This window comes from Phytophthora infestans, genomic scaffold (assembly GCF_000142945.1).
Source record: "Phytophthora infestans T30-4 supercont1.110 genomic scaffold, whole genome shotgun sequence".
NCBI lineage: Eukaryota > Oomycota > Peronosporomycetes > Peronosporales > Peronosporaceae > Phytophthora > Phytophthora infestans.
The window spans coordinates 201,687-217,738 of record NW_003303649.1 but is presented as its reverse complement, the minus strand read 5'-3'; the positions used below and the strand labels follow the sequence as shown (position 1 = coordinate 217,738).

The following is a 16,052-nucleotide window of genomic DNA, read 5'->3' as shown; positions in this document are numbered from 1 at the left end:
ATCGGAACAATTGGAAAATACCACCACTTCCTGGCGGCGCAGAACCTCTTTTCTCCGAAGAGACCTCCCCAGAGGAGAATGTGAGCGATGGTACATCCTTTAAAGCCCCAGCTATAGGATTGATGAAGTCTTTCATTAGATAGGTAGTCACATGGTGGCCGTCCGCAAGATTCCAGTCCGTCAACTCTACTGCATACACTTCGTCTGCTGCACGGTAGCTAGTTACAATTCCCTTGCCGTATGGTGTAATAACATAAGAGCCAACTGGAGCAGGTTCCGCAGTTTGCGTCGTAATATTTCTGCCAGAGCGCAATCCAAGCATTGAGAAAAAGCTTCGAGGCGGAGACACTGGTGACAGCTGCAGGTCTCGCTCTTGCACAAATACACTAATTGGTGACGGCAGCTCACCACTTCGGGTCTTGCTATCGCTGTGGAACAGCCGCAGCTCGTAGACACGATCTTCTTCGCGAAAGTGCACAACGGCACCGCGCCCAAACGGAGAATCAACAACTACCGACATCGCAAACAAAGGTTTGAGTCCAGACCCACCAGGTACAAACGTAATCAGTTTCTTCGTAATGAAGCCAATGCCAGAACGTACACCAGCGAACATTCGCGGTGATGTAGAGCCATTCATTACGTAGCTCTTCAAAAAATCGTCATCCACTGGCTGCAGCGAATCTGCGATCAAAAATGCCGTTACGTGAAGCATAATCTGGTCACCAGGAATGGATACTGTGTAGATTTCATCTTCGGCGCGGTAGGACACCACACGTCCAATACCAAATAGCGTTTTCACTAGACTGTGTGGCGCAAATATTCGGGCAGGCGGTGGGTGGTAAAACTTGACGTAATTTAATAAACTCTTTGAAATAGCCGAGGAGTCCGAAGGGACGTAAGCTACAAGACTTTCGTCCGGGAAGAAAGCTTCAACGCGTTTTTGGCGAGCTGATGATGGCCAATCTGTCAAATCCACGCGATAAATGCCATCGATACCGCGATATTTACGAACTATGCCTCGTCCGATCGGAGTGCGAACGTTCGAGTTCAGAGTGAACACTTGCGGCTTCATAACCAAAGGGGAAGGATCAAACTTCTTTGACATAAGTACATTTGCCGCGGCGAGGTCACGGTTCAGCAGTAGTCTTGCACGTTCTCGACTTTGTGGCGTTAGCCATGAGTGAATCGCCTCGAACGACTTCCCAGCGTCATCACAGATCTTTTTCAGTCCGCTAAGTCGAATCATTTTCATGCCGAAAGCCTCGACAGCTGCACCCACATAAGTATCAAAGAAGAGTATGTTCATCTTGCGCCAACGGACCAGGTCCTCTCTCGAATGATAATTAAACACCCTTTCCATTGGCTGCACACGCTGGAAAAAAGCAGCCTCCAACGCATCAGAACCAAACTTCTCAACAATAAGCTCCGCCGCACGAACGTCACCTTGGCCGTTGTCGCCGACAAATACGTGCTTGAACTCTGGGTAAAGTTGGTAGAATTCGCAGAAGTTCTCAAACTTCTTCTGTGCCATGGGCTCCAGGTCACCTTGCCACATGAAAGCACGGCCTGATTTCAGATTGCCTGCAAGCATGGTAGGCAACGTGTGCATACCCATCAGTTCGTACAGGGCGGCAAACTTTGCATATGACTTCTTTTCGGATACGTCCTTGTACACATGTGGTCGTGCGGAGAGAAACACCAGGTTGCCCACTCGATCATCTGTCCAGTCATCGGGTCCCACCGTGCCCATATCTAGCTCACGATAGAAAGGAAGCACTCCCGGGTACAGAGTGTGTCGAGGGTAGCGCGTGTCTAACCCTGCTGGGTATCGTCCACCCGAAGAATACAACGTATCATCCACATCGCTCAACACCTTTCGCCATGCTTGCTGCTTGCGACTGCGGCCCCGCTTTGTTCCAAGCCGCATGTGTGCAATCTGTACGCTTGCTTCACGCTGGATGTGGCTTAGAATATCAGCACGGATTGTCGGACTACGAACATCGTTAAATACTAGCTTGTGCATACTGTGAAAATCGCCCTTCGCATCCGTGTACGTTTTCAGATTGCTCAGGTCATCGCCCTGCGTCTTCAGAATAATATTGCGCACCCATTTTTCAGCCATCGGGTGGGCACTGATCTTCATCACCATCAAAGCGTCAAGCAGAACAGCTCGAGACATCACCGACAAATCTGTCAGCCGTGTGGTGCACAGCAAGTCAAGAATCAGCGTCCGACTTTGGTCCTCGCGCACGTTCGAGTGGTCCTTCACTTTGTAAAAGAGCAGTGCCAGCTGAGTGTGATTTAGGATGTAATTCAGCTCGTCCTTCCCCGCTCCTGCGAGAATTCGGAAGATCTTGAGCTCGCGTCGCTTGACCTCGGCAAAGTTGAGCATATTATTGATGGTGCTGGGTAAATAATGACGGTCGATGTGACTAACGCACTCCATGACGAGACTTGTTTTTTCCTCTGCTGTGGCCTTGTACTTGAATAAATTATGCGAAAATTGTCTCGAAACCTCCTTCAGTCTCGGCCGGCGACTGATCTCCTGTCTGTGCAAGAACCTGTCGAAGAAGTGAACGCTCATGGTGAAGCCAAAGACTAGCACTAGGCCGAGCGTCGAGTTCCACTGGCCTACAGCGAGAGGCGAGTCCTTGATGTACAGCAGCGCAGCACTGAACATGAAGGCAGTGCCCGTCCAAAAACGATTCTCGAACTCCTGTGCATCATGCCAGCGCCACTTAGAAGACTCCGTGGACAAATACAGTCCGATGACATACATGATGCCGAGCCACGACGCACACAGCAGTGGCGCATAGGCGAAGAAGGCCATGACCACGAGGGCCAATAATACACCAAAAATGATCACACCCACCAACACCAGTGCGCTGTTGGCAGGTTCTTTCTTTTTCTTCACTTTGAGTGTCTTGCGTGTCTTCGAGCGTGAAATCTGCGACGATGCTGGTGTGGTCCGTAATGACAGCGGAGACGACGATGACGCAGCCATACTCACCCGGTTCACCTTCGTCTGCATCGTAGAAACCATGAGTAATGGCCCAGTGGCGGCAAGCGACTCTGGCAGATCGGCTATAAAAAAAATAGCTATGCTCTATCGCAGAGCGTTATCTCCGGTTGGGGGGGGGCGTTTTGGCGAACGACTGGTGTCAAGTGGTGGAGTACACGACGCACAAGCTGCAGAACGCGGGACGTGGTCGGGCAGGGAGCGAGATTCTGGCGGCAATAGAATTTTTTCGCGATACTCGAAATTAAGGCGAATTTCTACCAATCCAGGCGTGTATCAGTGCAACTCTCCGTTACCTATCGAAGTGCATGAGTATGTCGAAGTAAAGGATTTGTTTCACACAATTAACAGCTAAATGGTAGCGAGAAACGCCTGCTGGTGGCTGAGTCCGTGGAAGAAGCTCGACCAGGAGTGGCAGGCAGCCTGCGCGCGGGGCCAACAGCAGCTCGCCAAGCTTGCAGACAGCTTGCAAAAAACAACGTGCGTAGCGTGACTGCTGGCTACGTATTGGCCGCCTAACAACGTTGTATTTTGGACAGATACCTTACTGGTGAGCACTGGGGATCGCTTGCTGATAGTGAGCAAATTCGACACCGTGCGTCTTCACGTGTGCGTAGTGCAGCAACCTTCACGCTTTCAAGAAAAGATCTAATGCGATGTGCTGTTTGGTGCGGCCGATGACAGTTATGGGATCTGGCGCATAGGTGCAGCAAGCGCCTTCAAGATGAGGTAGATGGCCTGGTGCGTTCTTCGTGCGATAGTTGTTTCACAGGCTGCCATGCTGACAAAAATCTCCACAACGTAGGCAGACATTTTTGCGCGGATGCAGCGGCTGGTAACGGATGGTCAAGCAAACAGCCTGGACGAGAAGCGCAAGCAACGATATGGTATGAGTCGGGAGTTGGCATTATTGAGGCAGTGAAATGAATAACTGACAATTGCTTGTTTTGACAGGGACGCTATTGCTTGAGGTGCTGATGATGTATAAGCACGAGCTGGTGGCAAAGTCACTTATCGCTAGCGACATCTTCGAGTGCTTTAAACATGAGACCGTGACCATATATCTGGCATCGTGGCAGATGCAGCCGCACATTGATCTGCAGCGCCTGGAGGAGCTTGAAACATTGATTCAGAATGACCTCCACTATCAGACTCAGACACCACGTCGCTGAGAGTACTGCCAAGATTTTGCTAATCGTCGTCATTGGGAGGCAACGGCTATGATAGCGGTCTCCTTAAATCGATTTAAGTCGATCGCAAACATATAATTGAAGCGCTACTGTATAATGGCAAAGGGACATCAGTCTGCACCTCGGTAAATAACATCTGCTCCTTTTTGACAAGAACTTCACTGTAATATTTCCTGCTCCTTTATGACAAGCATTTCATTAAAGTATTAATACATACCATGGTACTTCCTGTACTTAAAGTACATGTACTGAATTCCTTATGCCAATCGGACTCCTCCACAAGCGGGCTTTTTAAAGCTATTTTTTCGATTGGACTGCTTGTTCGTACTACATGTACAAAAGAAAAAGCGTAGCACATGTATAAAAGAAAAAGCTTGAGTGAACAAGTCAAACTGTCAATGAAGTAAACGTTCGACGTTGGTTACAGCAGAGCGAAGTATGCGCCTTTTATTTCGCTACAGCCATTTCGGTTTTCTGCATTAGAAAATTACGCCCGCCCCAGCACCTGTTCTGTCTCTGGTCGCGCGCTGCTTGTCCTGGGCGTCGAATCTGGGAATTTAAGCGTCTACAGCAAGGGGCTGTACTCGAGACGGCTGCGGTGTGCCTGCCAAGACTTCGCCGCGACCACGTTGACGACCACGACGATGGCGACAAGCGCGGCCAGCATCACGGGGTTCATACTCTGCGCGACATCTTTGGCAGTAGCGTACGGGGCGAGAATCACGTCGGTGAAGGCCATCTTGACTTGTGCGTTTCAAGGCTAATATCGAATAATGATCTTTCCCTTTCGTTTCCTCTTTGAGCAACTGCGTGGGTCGAGATTTCGCAGATTTTACCCATGGTTCTGATTTCAAATCTGGTGGTATGCGTACACGTAACTTTACAAACCATCGACTTTCGTCACCAAATCTTTGCAATTTCATTTTCAACTTTATGGCGGGCAACTCACATCGGACTCCGATTCGAAGGTCTGGAAAGCTGCTCAACAAAACTATTGCTCCTCGTGTGGACTTCTCGTCAAGACACTACAGAAGACGCGTGTAGTGGCGACGTGCATGACGCTGCGCCCACGAACGCGCAGAAACCACGTTTACAACCACGACACTCACACCGACGAAAGCGTAGAATAGATTGTGCGAGATTGTCGACGCCGTGGCTGCGTGTTGCACGCTCGACAGCGACGTGTTCATCAGTTGCGCCACGCTGGCTTGTTCAGTCGCAACGAAAGCATAGTCCGGGTCGTCTGACAGTGCTGACTCGGCCGTCTCAATTGAGTAGTACACTGGGTACTTGGCTGGTACGGTCACTACCTCGTAAACCACCACTTTGTTAGCGACCGCAGGGTACACGATGGAGCTAGCCTCGCGCCAGAACCACCATCCCTTAATCTTGACGTCGGTAGGCGGCTCGTTTACGTAGCCTACCTTGCCCCACACCGATGTTGACACCGTCAGCTTGTCAGTTACCTGCACAAGAAGCTCACCATCGCCCCACACGTCCACATTTGACTTGCGTGCTACGATCGAGCCAGCAAGCAGTTGACCTGGGCCCGACAGTGTCATCGTCTCCTTTTCTACTGAGCCTGGCGTAGCGAAGCTGGCTACACCAGATCCGTACACTGAAGCCTCGAGCTTGTGTGCGTACAAATTGCTCGTGTCCATGAAAATATCACCTGACCCAGAAAGCGTCGTCTTCACCGCGCCAACCGCGATAGCGTCCGTGACTAGCGCCACTGCGCCACTACCGGCGACTACCACGTTCAGGTTGCCCTCAAGGTTCACAGAGGGAATCTGCAACTGCACCAGACCGCTACCCGTGATTTCCACCTCCATCGATCCCAGCGTGGCATTGGATTTCGATTCAAGATACAAGTTGCCGTCGCCCACGCACGCAAACTTGACGTCCGCTACAGCGTCGTCGAGCGTTACCACATTGTCGGTAAGCACAACGTCTCCCGAGAAGGTCGTGGTCACACGTCGCAGCAGGTTTTTATCAAACAGGTAAATCTGCGTCAGCACGTACCCCTCGCCGTACGCGTCCTCGTTTTTCAGGTGAAGCTTGAGTCCATCGTTACGGCGCGGGTGCAGAGGCGTGGCCTCAACCATGTTTAGCAAATCCGTCGAGTTGCCTGTAACTACGATCATGGCTACAACCGTCTCCTCGCCCTGCGACGACTCCTCGTCTTCATCGTCGTGGCGGTGATGGTGCTTGCGTAGCATCATAGTAGGAATCTCGATCGTCTCGCCTGCCAGGCTGCTATCGCTCCAGCCTGAGCCCGACTCGGCAATCGAACCCGTGGGCACCGCACCGGGCACAAATCCGGGAACGACACCCGGGACCACGCCGGGAACAACACCAGGGGTCACACCGGAGACAACTCCCGGCGTTTCGGTAACGGGATTTTCCGTTGAAGGTGACTCTGTCGCCGGGGATTCCGTCAGCGGGGCCTCCGTCACCGGAAGCAAGGAAGGGTCCAGCTCCACGAAGACGCGACCAGGAACAGCCAGGTACAGCTGCTCCAGCTTTGCGAAGCTGGAGACGGTCCACGAGCGCTGCAGGGACTGATGTTCGCCCACGATGTCCTGGGGAGGCGCCACCTCCGACGCATCGAACGTCCACGCGTGGGTGGCCTCCACAGCCATCGCCATCACTGTCACACAAACGGAGAGCCACATTCGCACACTTTACCAACGGTGTCCACAGCAATCTTCAAAATGACTTCGGGGGAATCCTGATTTTTTCGGTTCGACCTCCGCTGCGACAAGCCAGCCCGAAAAACTGTAGTAAATGATTTTCGCTCCAAAGACATTCGCAATCTCTATTTTCACAAGATAATCTGAGAAAGTTTATTTTATAGCCTTCGGATTTTAAAAGCCCTTCAAAGCAAAACCATCACTCCAGAATGGCCAGACTGAATCAGACCAGAGCGAATTCCGGTCAATAAGCTGAGTCTCCCGATACAAAAATCAAGCTTTTCGGAACAGCTACAGGTCGTACCCTCCCGATCCTTTTAAATCCAATATCGTACTTAAAGTGAGCACGGTGATTCGATGTGAATTCCGACCAAATTTGCCGTTTCGGTCCTATTCAGTTAGTCACCCCTTTACAAATCTCCTGTACTTTTGAACTAGCCGAGCGCCGCCGCTACGCGGCGGTAGTTTTTGTTAAATCACCCTTTAGTTTTTTTCCGCATCCGCTTCGCTCTGGCGGGGTGGGGAGTAGGGGGTGGGACAAACAATGATTTCTAAATCGAAAATAGCAGCGATACAATATATTCGCTCCCAATCCGGTGCCTCATGTTTTACTTTTTAAATTAAATTGTCTTAATGATGTAACGAAGTAAAATGTAAAAAAAGTATGTTTACATGTCAAAAATTTGTCGGAAAACGATATTGCTTGTGTAGACTCCATCTTCCTCCTCCTGTTCCGGATATTCAATGAGGGCTCGAAAATTCGAGCGTGATGTAGCCCCTGATAGGGCGACGTACAGCTGGCCATGTGAGAAACACGGTGTAGCAAGATATAGCCCTAGATTCATAACGGTTTGACCTTGGGCCTTGTTGATAGTCGTTGCAAACGCTGGCTGTACAGGGATCTGCTTTCGACGTAGGCGAAACGGAAACTCTCGAGTATCATCGTCGCTGACAAAAATAATCCGCGGAATTAGAACATGCTGACCCCGCCGCTCCCCCGTCATGATTGTTGCGTAAATGACGTGAGGCTTTAGGTCAACGATCCTCAGGCGCGTACCGTTACAAAGCCCCAAATCCGGGTTCAGGCTTCTCATCATCATGATGGGAATGCCTTTCTTTAGTATGAGCCTGTGGGGCGGGATTCCGTTAATGTTGACGGAATGAAGAAACTCTTGTTCAAAGACACTTCCGTCATCGTCTTCGACGGAGTCAGCAGATAAGTATTCATGAGCGGTCGTTTGAAGTCGACCCGAAACCGCCTCTGTAACGGGCCTGGGGTGTCCGTTACTTGCTTACACGTAGTGATGAGGAAGCGTACAAGTCAAGTGATACTAAAACCAAGTACTTAGTCTGAAGGAAAATCAACTCTGTTTTTATTAAGGTCCAGGGCGGCTTGCCCTGACCACTCAAATACACGTCAACTCCTTCTTGGTTGAATATGGGTCTGGCTCCCCATATTTCAACCAATAAGGTGACGGCAGTTCAGCACACGCTACTCGTGTGCTGCTGCTCCTACTTTTGTAATGCAAATCTACCTACTTATGTAATGGTGTGAACCACTACAAAGAACCTATAAAACTACCTACATATGTAACTTGGGAGGGCCCATTACAGCCTCGTTGATGCGGTGGACTAATGCGTTAGTTGTCGTCAAGATTGTACGGTTGGCGAAGTACTCGTCTGTAGCGACATCAGGATCGTTCACATCAGCATACATGAAATCAATCATTCTGGTCATTCCTTTGGGAATTGTACCAGACGCAATGTCAGCATCTTCATCTGGCTCGTCCGGAGGGTTATCCAGTAGCATATCACGGGGTAGTTTCATGAGCTCTCCGCCCAGGACCCGGTCGATTTCGTGTCTCCCTTCTCCGACCCTTAGCAAGAACTCTGAAAATTGAGCAATATCGTCAGCGCTTGTCAGGTTATCCGCTGTTTGGACGCGCATGTTCTCCGAAAGCCGCACCTGTTGGAAATGAGGCCAAAGGTCGGATGACTTGAGACAGGCATCAACTGTTTCCGCAGGCGTGCCTCTCTTTACCACCGGAAGAATTTGCTGGAAATCTCCAGAAAGAACAAACACCTTACCCCCAAAAGGCTCGCGGGGGTTGCCTAGGATGTCTCGTAGCGTCCGATCCACGGCTTCAAATGCATGCCGATGGGTCATCGGTGCTTCATCCCAGATAACCAAGCTCGCCTTCTCGATCAGTTTTCGCAAATGTGATCGCTTGGAAATAGAGCAAGTCGAGTCCTTGTCTAACTTCAGTGGTATCTTGAAGGTGGAATGTGCTGTTTTCCCGCCCATAAGAAGTAGTGACGCGATGCCGCTGGACGCAGCTGCTAGAGCAATTTTGCCGTCAAGCCGCACCCTTGCCAGTATGTGTCGAAGTAAGGAAGATTTTCCTGTTCCCCCAGGTCCGTCAATGAAGAACAGCTTTTTGCCAACCACCGGATCGCTTACTGCGGCAGTGATTTGGCCATAGATTGCTTGTTGCCCAGCATTGAGTCGACTTCCAGCGCGCACAATTTCCTCCAACGTAGCCCGGTCGTATCCTGTTAACTCGCGGCGAATTAGTGAGTTTTCCTGAAGAGACTGGAGTACTAATCTTGGATGATCGCTGAGTTGAGGTAGATCAAAATCCTGAACGGAGTACCCGCTAACTCGCAAAAGGTCGTTAATACTTTTCAGCGTCCCGAACATAATAACGGAGCCCTGAACTGGATCGAGCAGGTTGCGGTATCTGTGTAGAAAGTCCTCAGACAAATCCTTGTAGAACGTATTCCACAAACCGCGAACATCGGTAGGCATTTAGTACACCAAAAGCGTAGCAAACAACTGCCGAAGCTGGTAGGGCATTTGATATGCGGCAGCCTCGGTCATACACGCAACCCACTCTTCGTCGTTTTGAACGTAGCCGGTATGCAGGGCAGCCGTCTCATAGTTCGGGTGAACAACGCCACCTACCGTCCTTAAATCTTCGAATGAAGTTGGACCTCTGCGATGACACAGCATCACGCGAAGAAAAAAACGCTCAGCATCCCGTATCGACACGTGAATCAGTCTTCCGAGCGATGCTTGAAATTTGGTACGACGGGTCCATTGCTTATCCTTCCAACTGAATTGTTTCGGTACCTCCTGGTAAAGCATTGTTTTTGCGATTTGATTTTCCGGGGCCTCGCTGGCACACAAATCGAAGAAGCGAGTAAGTATCGTGTGCTCGCCATTCGCGAGAACGGTCTCAGGTCGGTCGCTAGTCCGAAAGGCAATCATCTGCCTCTGTTCCAGATGCACTGTGAGCTGCTCGACGGAATGACTCTTTCCTTGAACGGTAAAGTCAAGAAGCCGCATGCAAGCTTCAACAGGAGATATGTACCGTGGATTGAGATACCGCAACACCTCATTTGGCTCGTCGCGTGGTCTGCCCATCTGCTCACCATCCCCCCTCACGGCTTCAACCGTGAGTACTGCCTTATCGGAACCCTTGTACACATATTTGTATAGATACTTCACAGCCGTGATAGCCGTACAAATCTCCACGTTGATATGACAGTTGTACTTCTGCGAGAAGTACGGATTGTAAGGTACAACCCATTGGTTTGCCGTCGCGTTGTCATACTCCCGACCTCGAAATTTTAACACACCCTCCGACCGACGGCGACGCCCGTAGACTGGATACCCATCGGCACTTGCTCGTGTAATCTCCGCCAAAGGTTTTGGAAATTCTTTGGAGCACTTGCCGTCCTTCATACAGGCGCACCGGGGATTTAGGTGTCCACATGGACCATGCATCACACGTCATCACTGTCTTATAAAGATCGGGGTTGCCGACTTCGTCAGGAATCTCTGCAGAGACCATTTTGTCGATGATATCTCGTGTCCGTGGTTTGTCTTCGTCCGCCAAAATGATCAAGATATGCGCGTGAGGGAGGCCTCGCTTTTGGGATTCAACAACGTAAATGCGAGCTTGGACGCGACCAAGTACCCCCTCGTCCAAATCCTTTAACAGGGCGCGGAGTTTTAGCTGCCAAATCCGGGCTACTAAATCAGGACGATCTTGTGCGGTATAGCCGCCAGGAATACCGCTGACAATTTCCTCCCACTCCGGATTGCACGTCATCGTTGAAAATATATCCGGTTTTCCGTATTCGCGAACAATCGTTATTGAGTTCTGATAAGACTTGTACATCTGCCTGAGCCCACCAGTGAATGTCGCTGGGAGAATGATTTTCTTGCCAACGCGCTCTAAGAAATGCTGTTCTGTAGTGCGAGTAGACCTTGGGGTTTCTAAACGGCGAGTTTCTCGATTGTACTCGGAAATTAGCCCCTCGCCCTCACCTAAAACCAAGGTAGTCTCATCCAGATATGCGTCTGCTACGCCGGTGTAAAGCTCCGCCCGTAGTGTCTGTTGGTTTTTGGAAGCCCACCGCATTAATTCCTGCTCCACTTTCGCTCGTTGGTCGACACACCACTGCTGGAAGAGCCGACCACCGTGGTGTAAAGCGGCCCCATCGTCATCTTTCGGAAATAGTCGATACGCAACAAACTCTCGCAGAGACATCTTTGTTTTATCTCGATACTTTTGTCCGTTGGCGTCGGTATCAGTAAATGTCCAACCGTGCTCTTCCATCGGGAATAGCAAGGGATACTGTAGCGGATCATACATCGGGTTGGTCTCGAAAATACGCAATAGTCCGTGCGGCTTGGTGTACAGCTGTAGATCCCGATACTTGTTAAAGTTTCCATCCTCGACCATTACGGCACCAACCTCGCTCACAGTATGTAGATTGGTAGTCCCCGTTCTGCGCTTGTCAGCATGTAGATGGTACACAACGTTGATGTAGTCGTTTCCCTCTGCCATATCCCTTGGGATTTTCTCTCCGTGGTTGAGGTATTGCTTGGCAAATGGGTTGTACGTAGCCATCATTAGCTCTAGAGTCGTCAGCTTCTCATGGTGGAGCTCCGCGAAAATATCCTTTCGTCGCAACGTTCTTCGCCTTAAATCATCATCTACGATGTAGATCTGCGCAAACTTAGCAGGAAAAAACTGACCGGATCTGTGGTCCATGCGAGGTAACAGGGAACCCAAGTAATGGCCCATAGCGACTTGGACTCTGTAGGTGTACACCCCTCGCTGTCCTTGCACCGAAGTATCTTCTCTAACGCCTTGAACCCCACGGCAATCACTGCGAGTAACCCCGATAGAGGTAAAAGCAAAACCTTGATTGTACGCCCGAATAGACTTCCTGAACTCGCGATCCCCATAGTACTGTAGAAGCACAGGAGGCACTCGCTTCAAAGCCCGTAGTCGTACTCTGCCTGCGAGGCAACACGACATTTGAGATTCACCTGGCCATTTCCAGGCTCCACACCAACCACACGGATACATCCCAGGAAGCCGATGTCGGCCATCTGACACGTTCATCCCTGAGACCCGAGATTTATCGAATACGTCGTGGTTACAAAGTGCATGCCCTCTGCGCACACATTTCCGTCGAATTTGTGCCGCCTCCTTCGCCGCCTCTTGCACTTCAATGCCTTGAGCAGAACGGGTATCAGCGTGACGTTGACGATCGATTTCACGGAGATTACCTGCTTCGGCTTGCGTAATGTGCTCGCGTAATTCCCGACGGAGTTTTTGCGCTTCCACGTTCTCATCACCCCAAGATGCTAGCGTTTTGCTTGTAGGACCTTGTAGTGCTGATAAACTTGAGTATGTAGCTTCTCCTCCACCTTGCAAATAAGCAGACTGTGCACCCTCATGTGCGCTAGCGCAGCTCTGTCAGCAGCAGAGGATGCGACACAGTCAGGGATGGAGAAACAATCGGTTTCTGCAGCGGGGCTGCCGTACCTTTAGCGTCAGAAGAAGACGTGCGACTCAAAGGGTCACTAATATTAAGTTCCTTATCCAAAGGACACTTACCGCCTAAGACCAGGGCTCAAAGTTAATACCTTAACTTTTATACTTCAAAACCAGAAGTGTTTTATTTACTATTATTGCGGCCAAGCCGCCTAGGGGTAAATGTATCTGTTTAACTATCTAGCATAGTTAAGCCTAATCAAATGCATAACGTGTGGCTTTCAGCCAACGTACTGAGAGACCTTGTTAGCTCTCCAACTTATGTACTGAGAGCTTGTTAACTCTACGGGTACTTCGTACCCATGTGTGTTCCACAACAGGTAACCCCGTTACACTCTCCTCCACTAAGATGAGAACATTCCGTTCTCGAAACTTTTCTCAGCGAGGTCACGTCTTGTTAAGACGGCGGGGGTTACTACACCGCACACCAGCGTTGTACAGCTCCGTGAGCTCACAAACGCCTACGCATCGTTGATGCCCAACTTCGCGTCGTCGGCCCACGGCTTAATGTTCCAAGCGCAGCGCTCATCTTGCTCTCAAGCAGTCTCAGACCTACGCTCGCGCTCCGCGCCTACTCCAAGTGTTGCAAACCGCTTAAAACAATGCTCTTGACTCATTCGAGTCGTCGACAACAGCTCAGCGGTTGAACACTCGCTTCACAAGCGATAGGTCGGTGGTTCGAACCCACCAGGGCACAGCCCTCTCGTTCCATGAGCGATTGTTCACGCTTGGACAAGCTTTAGGGCAACACCTTTTTAGCTCAATGGTTGAGCGTTGGCTTTGAGAGCCACAGGTCGGTGGTTAGGACCCACCAGGGCACAGCCCTTTCGTTCCATGAACTGTTGTCCACGCTTGGAGAAGCCTAAGGGCAACATTCTTTTAGCTCAATGGTCGAGCGTTGGCTTTGGAAACCTCAGGTCGGTGGTTCAAATCCACCCGGGCGCAGCCCTCTCATATCATGAGTAGTCCGTTCTCGGACTGACGTACGGGCATCGCCCTTATAGCTCAATGGTAGAGCTCCGGCCTGTCAAGCCAAAGGCCAGTGGTTCGATCCCCGTCCGGGACACCACTTTCGCTGTTACAGCGCATCCACATTTGGATCATGCTCATCGAGCAAGTTGTTTCAAAACAACTATGCGTCTATCGAGACGCTTGTGCCTGAGCCTTGTTCAGCACAACACGAAGCACCTGCTTCCTTCGGGACCATGTCCCTATCACCATGAGGTCTCTCCACCTCCTGCTCACGCTGCGAGCACCGCTCATACGTACGAGCTGGCTGCTGCAGCCACTGGTCAGAGCCTGAGCTCAACTACTGACCTCATCGCTCCCCACTCTAGTGGGAGGCGCCCAGCGCCTGGCGACGCTGTCGCACGCCATGGTGGCGCTTCGGCACATGATGTGCCCGGTCGTAAGCGTCAACGACGTCAGGGCAATCTTGCCTGAGGATAACCTCAAACTCCCATGAGTTCTGTGAGTGAGGGTAACCCTCCACTTCACCAAGTACTGGGTACGACCCTGGCGTCTACGCCACGCCACAAGGCGTTCCATGTGAAAGTGGAGCTCACCATGCTCATCGAGCGGAGCAGGAGGAGGTCTTGCCTCAGCTGGACTCTCGCGGGATGAGTCAGCACTTGCCGGAACGGCGTCTGCGTCCATACGACGCCGGCGTCCACGACGCGAATGTTCACGTTCATCGCCCATCGGTCGATCTCGAAGAGATGATCCACCTTGTGGATAGGTTAGAGCCACCACTGTTGACTCACAACCAGGTCTCGGACCTTGAGCGTCCAGTCGCTCGGCTGAACGTTCAGCTTGTCCTGCTCCTGCATCTCGAGCACTTCGCCCCGCGACCTGTGGCTCTGCCACATGCTGTCGTTCAGCCTCCCGTGGTTCTACCACCTGCTGCCCTGCAGCTGTTCGTGGTCCAGCCACCGCTGGTGCCAACGCCTCCGCGCTCACCTGAGCAGGGTCTTGATATGGCTTAAGCAAGCCAACATAGAAGACCGGACGCGTGCGCATCTTCTTCGGAAGATTGAGCGTATACGCTAGGCCCTTCCTGGTCACGACCTTGAACGGTCCTATGAACCGAGGTCTTAACTTCGTCTTGAAGACTGCAGACACTGCATGAGTAGGTAGGTCTTTTTGCATTTAATAAAACTTGGTCTCCGACCTCAAACCTTTCTTCATTGCGTCTGCCTTAGGCATCTGCACGCTCTTTTTGCATGTCTTGGCTTTCAGTCATAGCGTCGCGTACTTGACGCAATACGCAGTCTCAAAGAAACAAAGTCATTGACTTGCTTGCGAGCCGCGACAGGGCTGACATCAGCTACCCGCTCGACTATCCCTCCCCCATCAAGCCCTGAGCCACTGCGTGGAGGCGTCAGTGGGACGCGAGGGTTCACCAAGCCGTTCACATAGAACGGAGTGTAGCCTGTCGAGGCGTGCACTTCATTAGTTAATGCGAGCTCAACGAGTGGGAGCAAATGGCTCCAGCGTTTTGGCGCCTCACCGCATACGCTTCGGAGGATATCCTCCACAACGCGATCCACGCGTTCGGTTTGACCGTCGGTCTGCGGATGGTCCGCTGTGGGCATGTCCAAATGAGTGCCGAGCACTCTGAAGAGAGACGTCCAGAACTTCGCGGTGAAGCGCGGATCTCGATCCGAGACAATTGCCTCAGGCAAGCCATGTTGGCGAAAGACTCGGTCTAAAAACAGCAAAGCTGTACCATCACCATCAGTGGTGTCTGGCACCGCCGCTAGATGATCCATCTTGCTCAATCGGTCTACAAAGACCACAATACCCGTGTTTCCTGCCTTATCCTTGGGAAGGCCAAACACAAAGTCCATACTCATGGTCTGCCAACATTCCTTGGGGACAAGCAAACTTACCAATGGCACTGTCGTGCTCAGCGCGGACTTAGTTTGTTGACACGTCTCACACGTGCGTACATAGGTACCAGCCCACTTATACACCTTGGGCCACCAGTACCCAGCCGAAGGTCTTCTCCCGACCTAAGTGCCCACCCACGGGCGTATCATGAACCTCATTGAGGATTCGATACTTAAGATCCTCATCATGAGGAACGACTACACGAGGGTCATCCTCAGCGTCGGTGCTGTAGTACAGCAGACCGCCATCGAGCGAGTATCGATGCAGCCTCGAGCGTAAACGCCCAGACAATTCCTTGTCAGAGTCTTTAAACTCTTCGCTCCCAAGAGCCCGTAGCAGCGATACGCACATGTCCTCTTGTGCATACGCTCCGCGTATCAAGTCAGGCACTGACGACGTC

The 16,052-nt window shown here is 51.2% G+C and overlaps 4 protein-coding genes and 1 pseudogene across 5 annotated transcripts; 2 read left to right on the top strand and 3 right to left on the bottom strand.

Moving 5' to 3' along the window:
- Positions 1 to 218: 218 nt before the first annotated feature.
- On the bottom strand, positions 219 to 3,031 carry PITG_19857 (uncharacterized protein; the record flags this gene model as incomplete). The annotated part of the gene is made up of 3 exons (XM_002896020.1): positions 219 to 264; positions 348 to 2,885; positions 2,955 to 3,031. The coding sequence occupies 3 exons, from the start codon at positions 3,029 to 3,031 to the stop codon at positions 219 to 221; spliced, it is 2,661 nt and encodes an 886-aa protein (XP_002896066.1).
- A 343-nt stretch (positions 3,032 to 3,374) lies between these two features.
- Positions 3,375 to 4,365, top strand: PITG_19856 (uncharacterized protein; the record flags this gene model as incomplete). The annotated part of the gene is made up of 5 exons (XM_002896019.1): positions 3,375 to 3,499; positions 3,559 to 3,628; positions 3,704 to 3,760; positions 3,825 to 3,906; positions 3,974 to 4,365. The coding sequence occupies 5 exons, from the start codon at positions 3,375 to 3,377 to the stop codon at positions 4,189 to 4,191; spliced, it is 552 nt and encodes a 183-aa protein (XP_002896065.1).
- Positions 4,366 to 4,572: 207 nt separating this feature from the next.
- On the bottom strand, positions 4,573 to 5,004 carry PITG_19855 (uncharacterized protein; the record flags this gene model as incomplete). Its single annotated transcript, XM_002896018.1, has 1 exon — positions 4,573 to 5,004. The coding sequence occupies one exon, from the start codon at positions 4,946 to 4,948 to the stop codon at positions 4,775 to 4,777; it is 174 nt and encodes a 57-aa protein (XP_002896064.1).
- Positions 5,005 to 5,178: 174 nt separating this feature from the next.
- PITG_19854 (uncharacterized protein) lies at positions 5,179 to 6,910 on the bottom strand (the record flags this gene model as incomplete). The annotated part of the gene is made up of 1 exon (XM_002896017.1): positions 5,179 to 6,910. The coding sequence occupies one exon, from the start codon at positions 6,855 to 6,857 to the stop codon at positions 5,235 to 5,237; it is 1,623 nt and encodes a 540-aa protein (XP_002896063.1).
- Positions 6,911 to 13,633: 6,723 nt separating this feature from the next.
- PITG_30605 lies at positions 13,634 to 13,705 on the top strand (annotated as a pseudogene). Its single transcript has one exon. The product of its transcript is annotated as a tRNA-OTHER (tRNA).
- Positions 13,706 to 16,052: the final 2,347 nt, after the last annotated feature.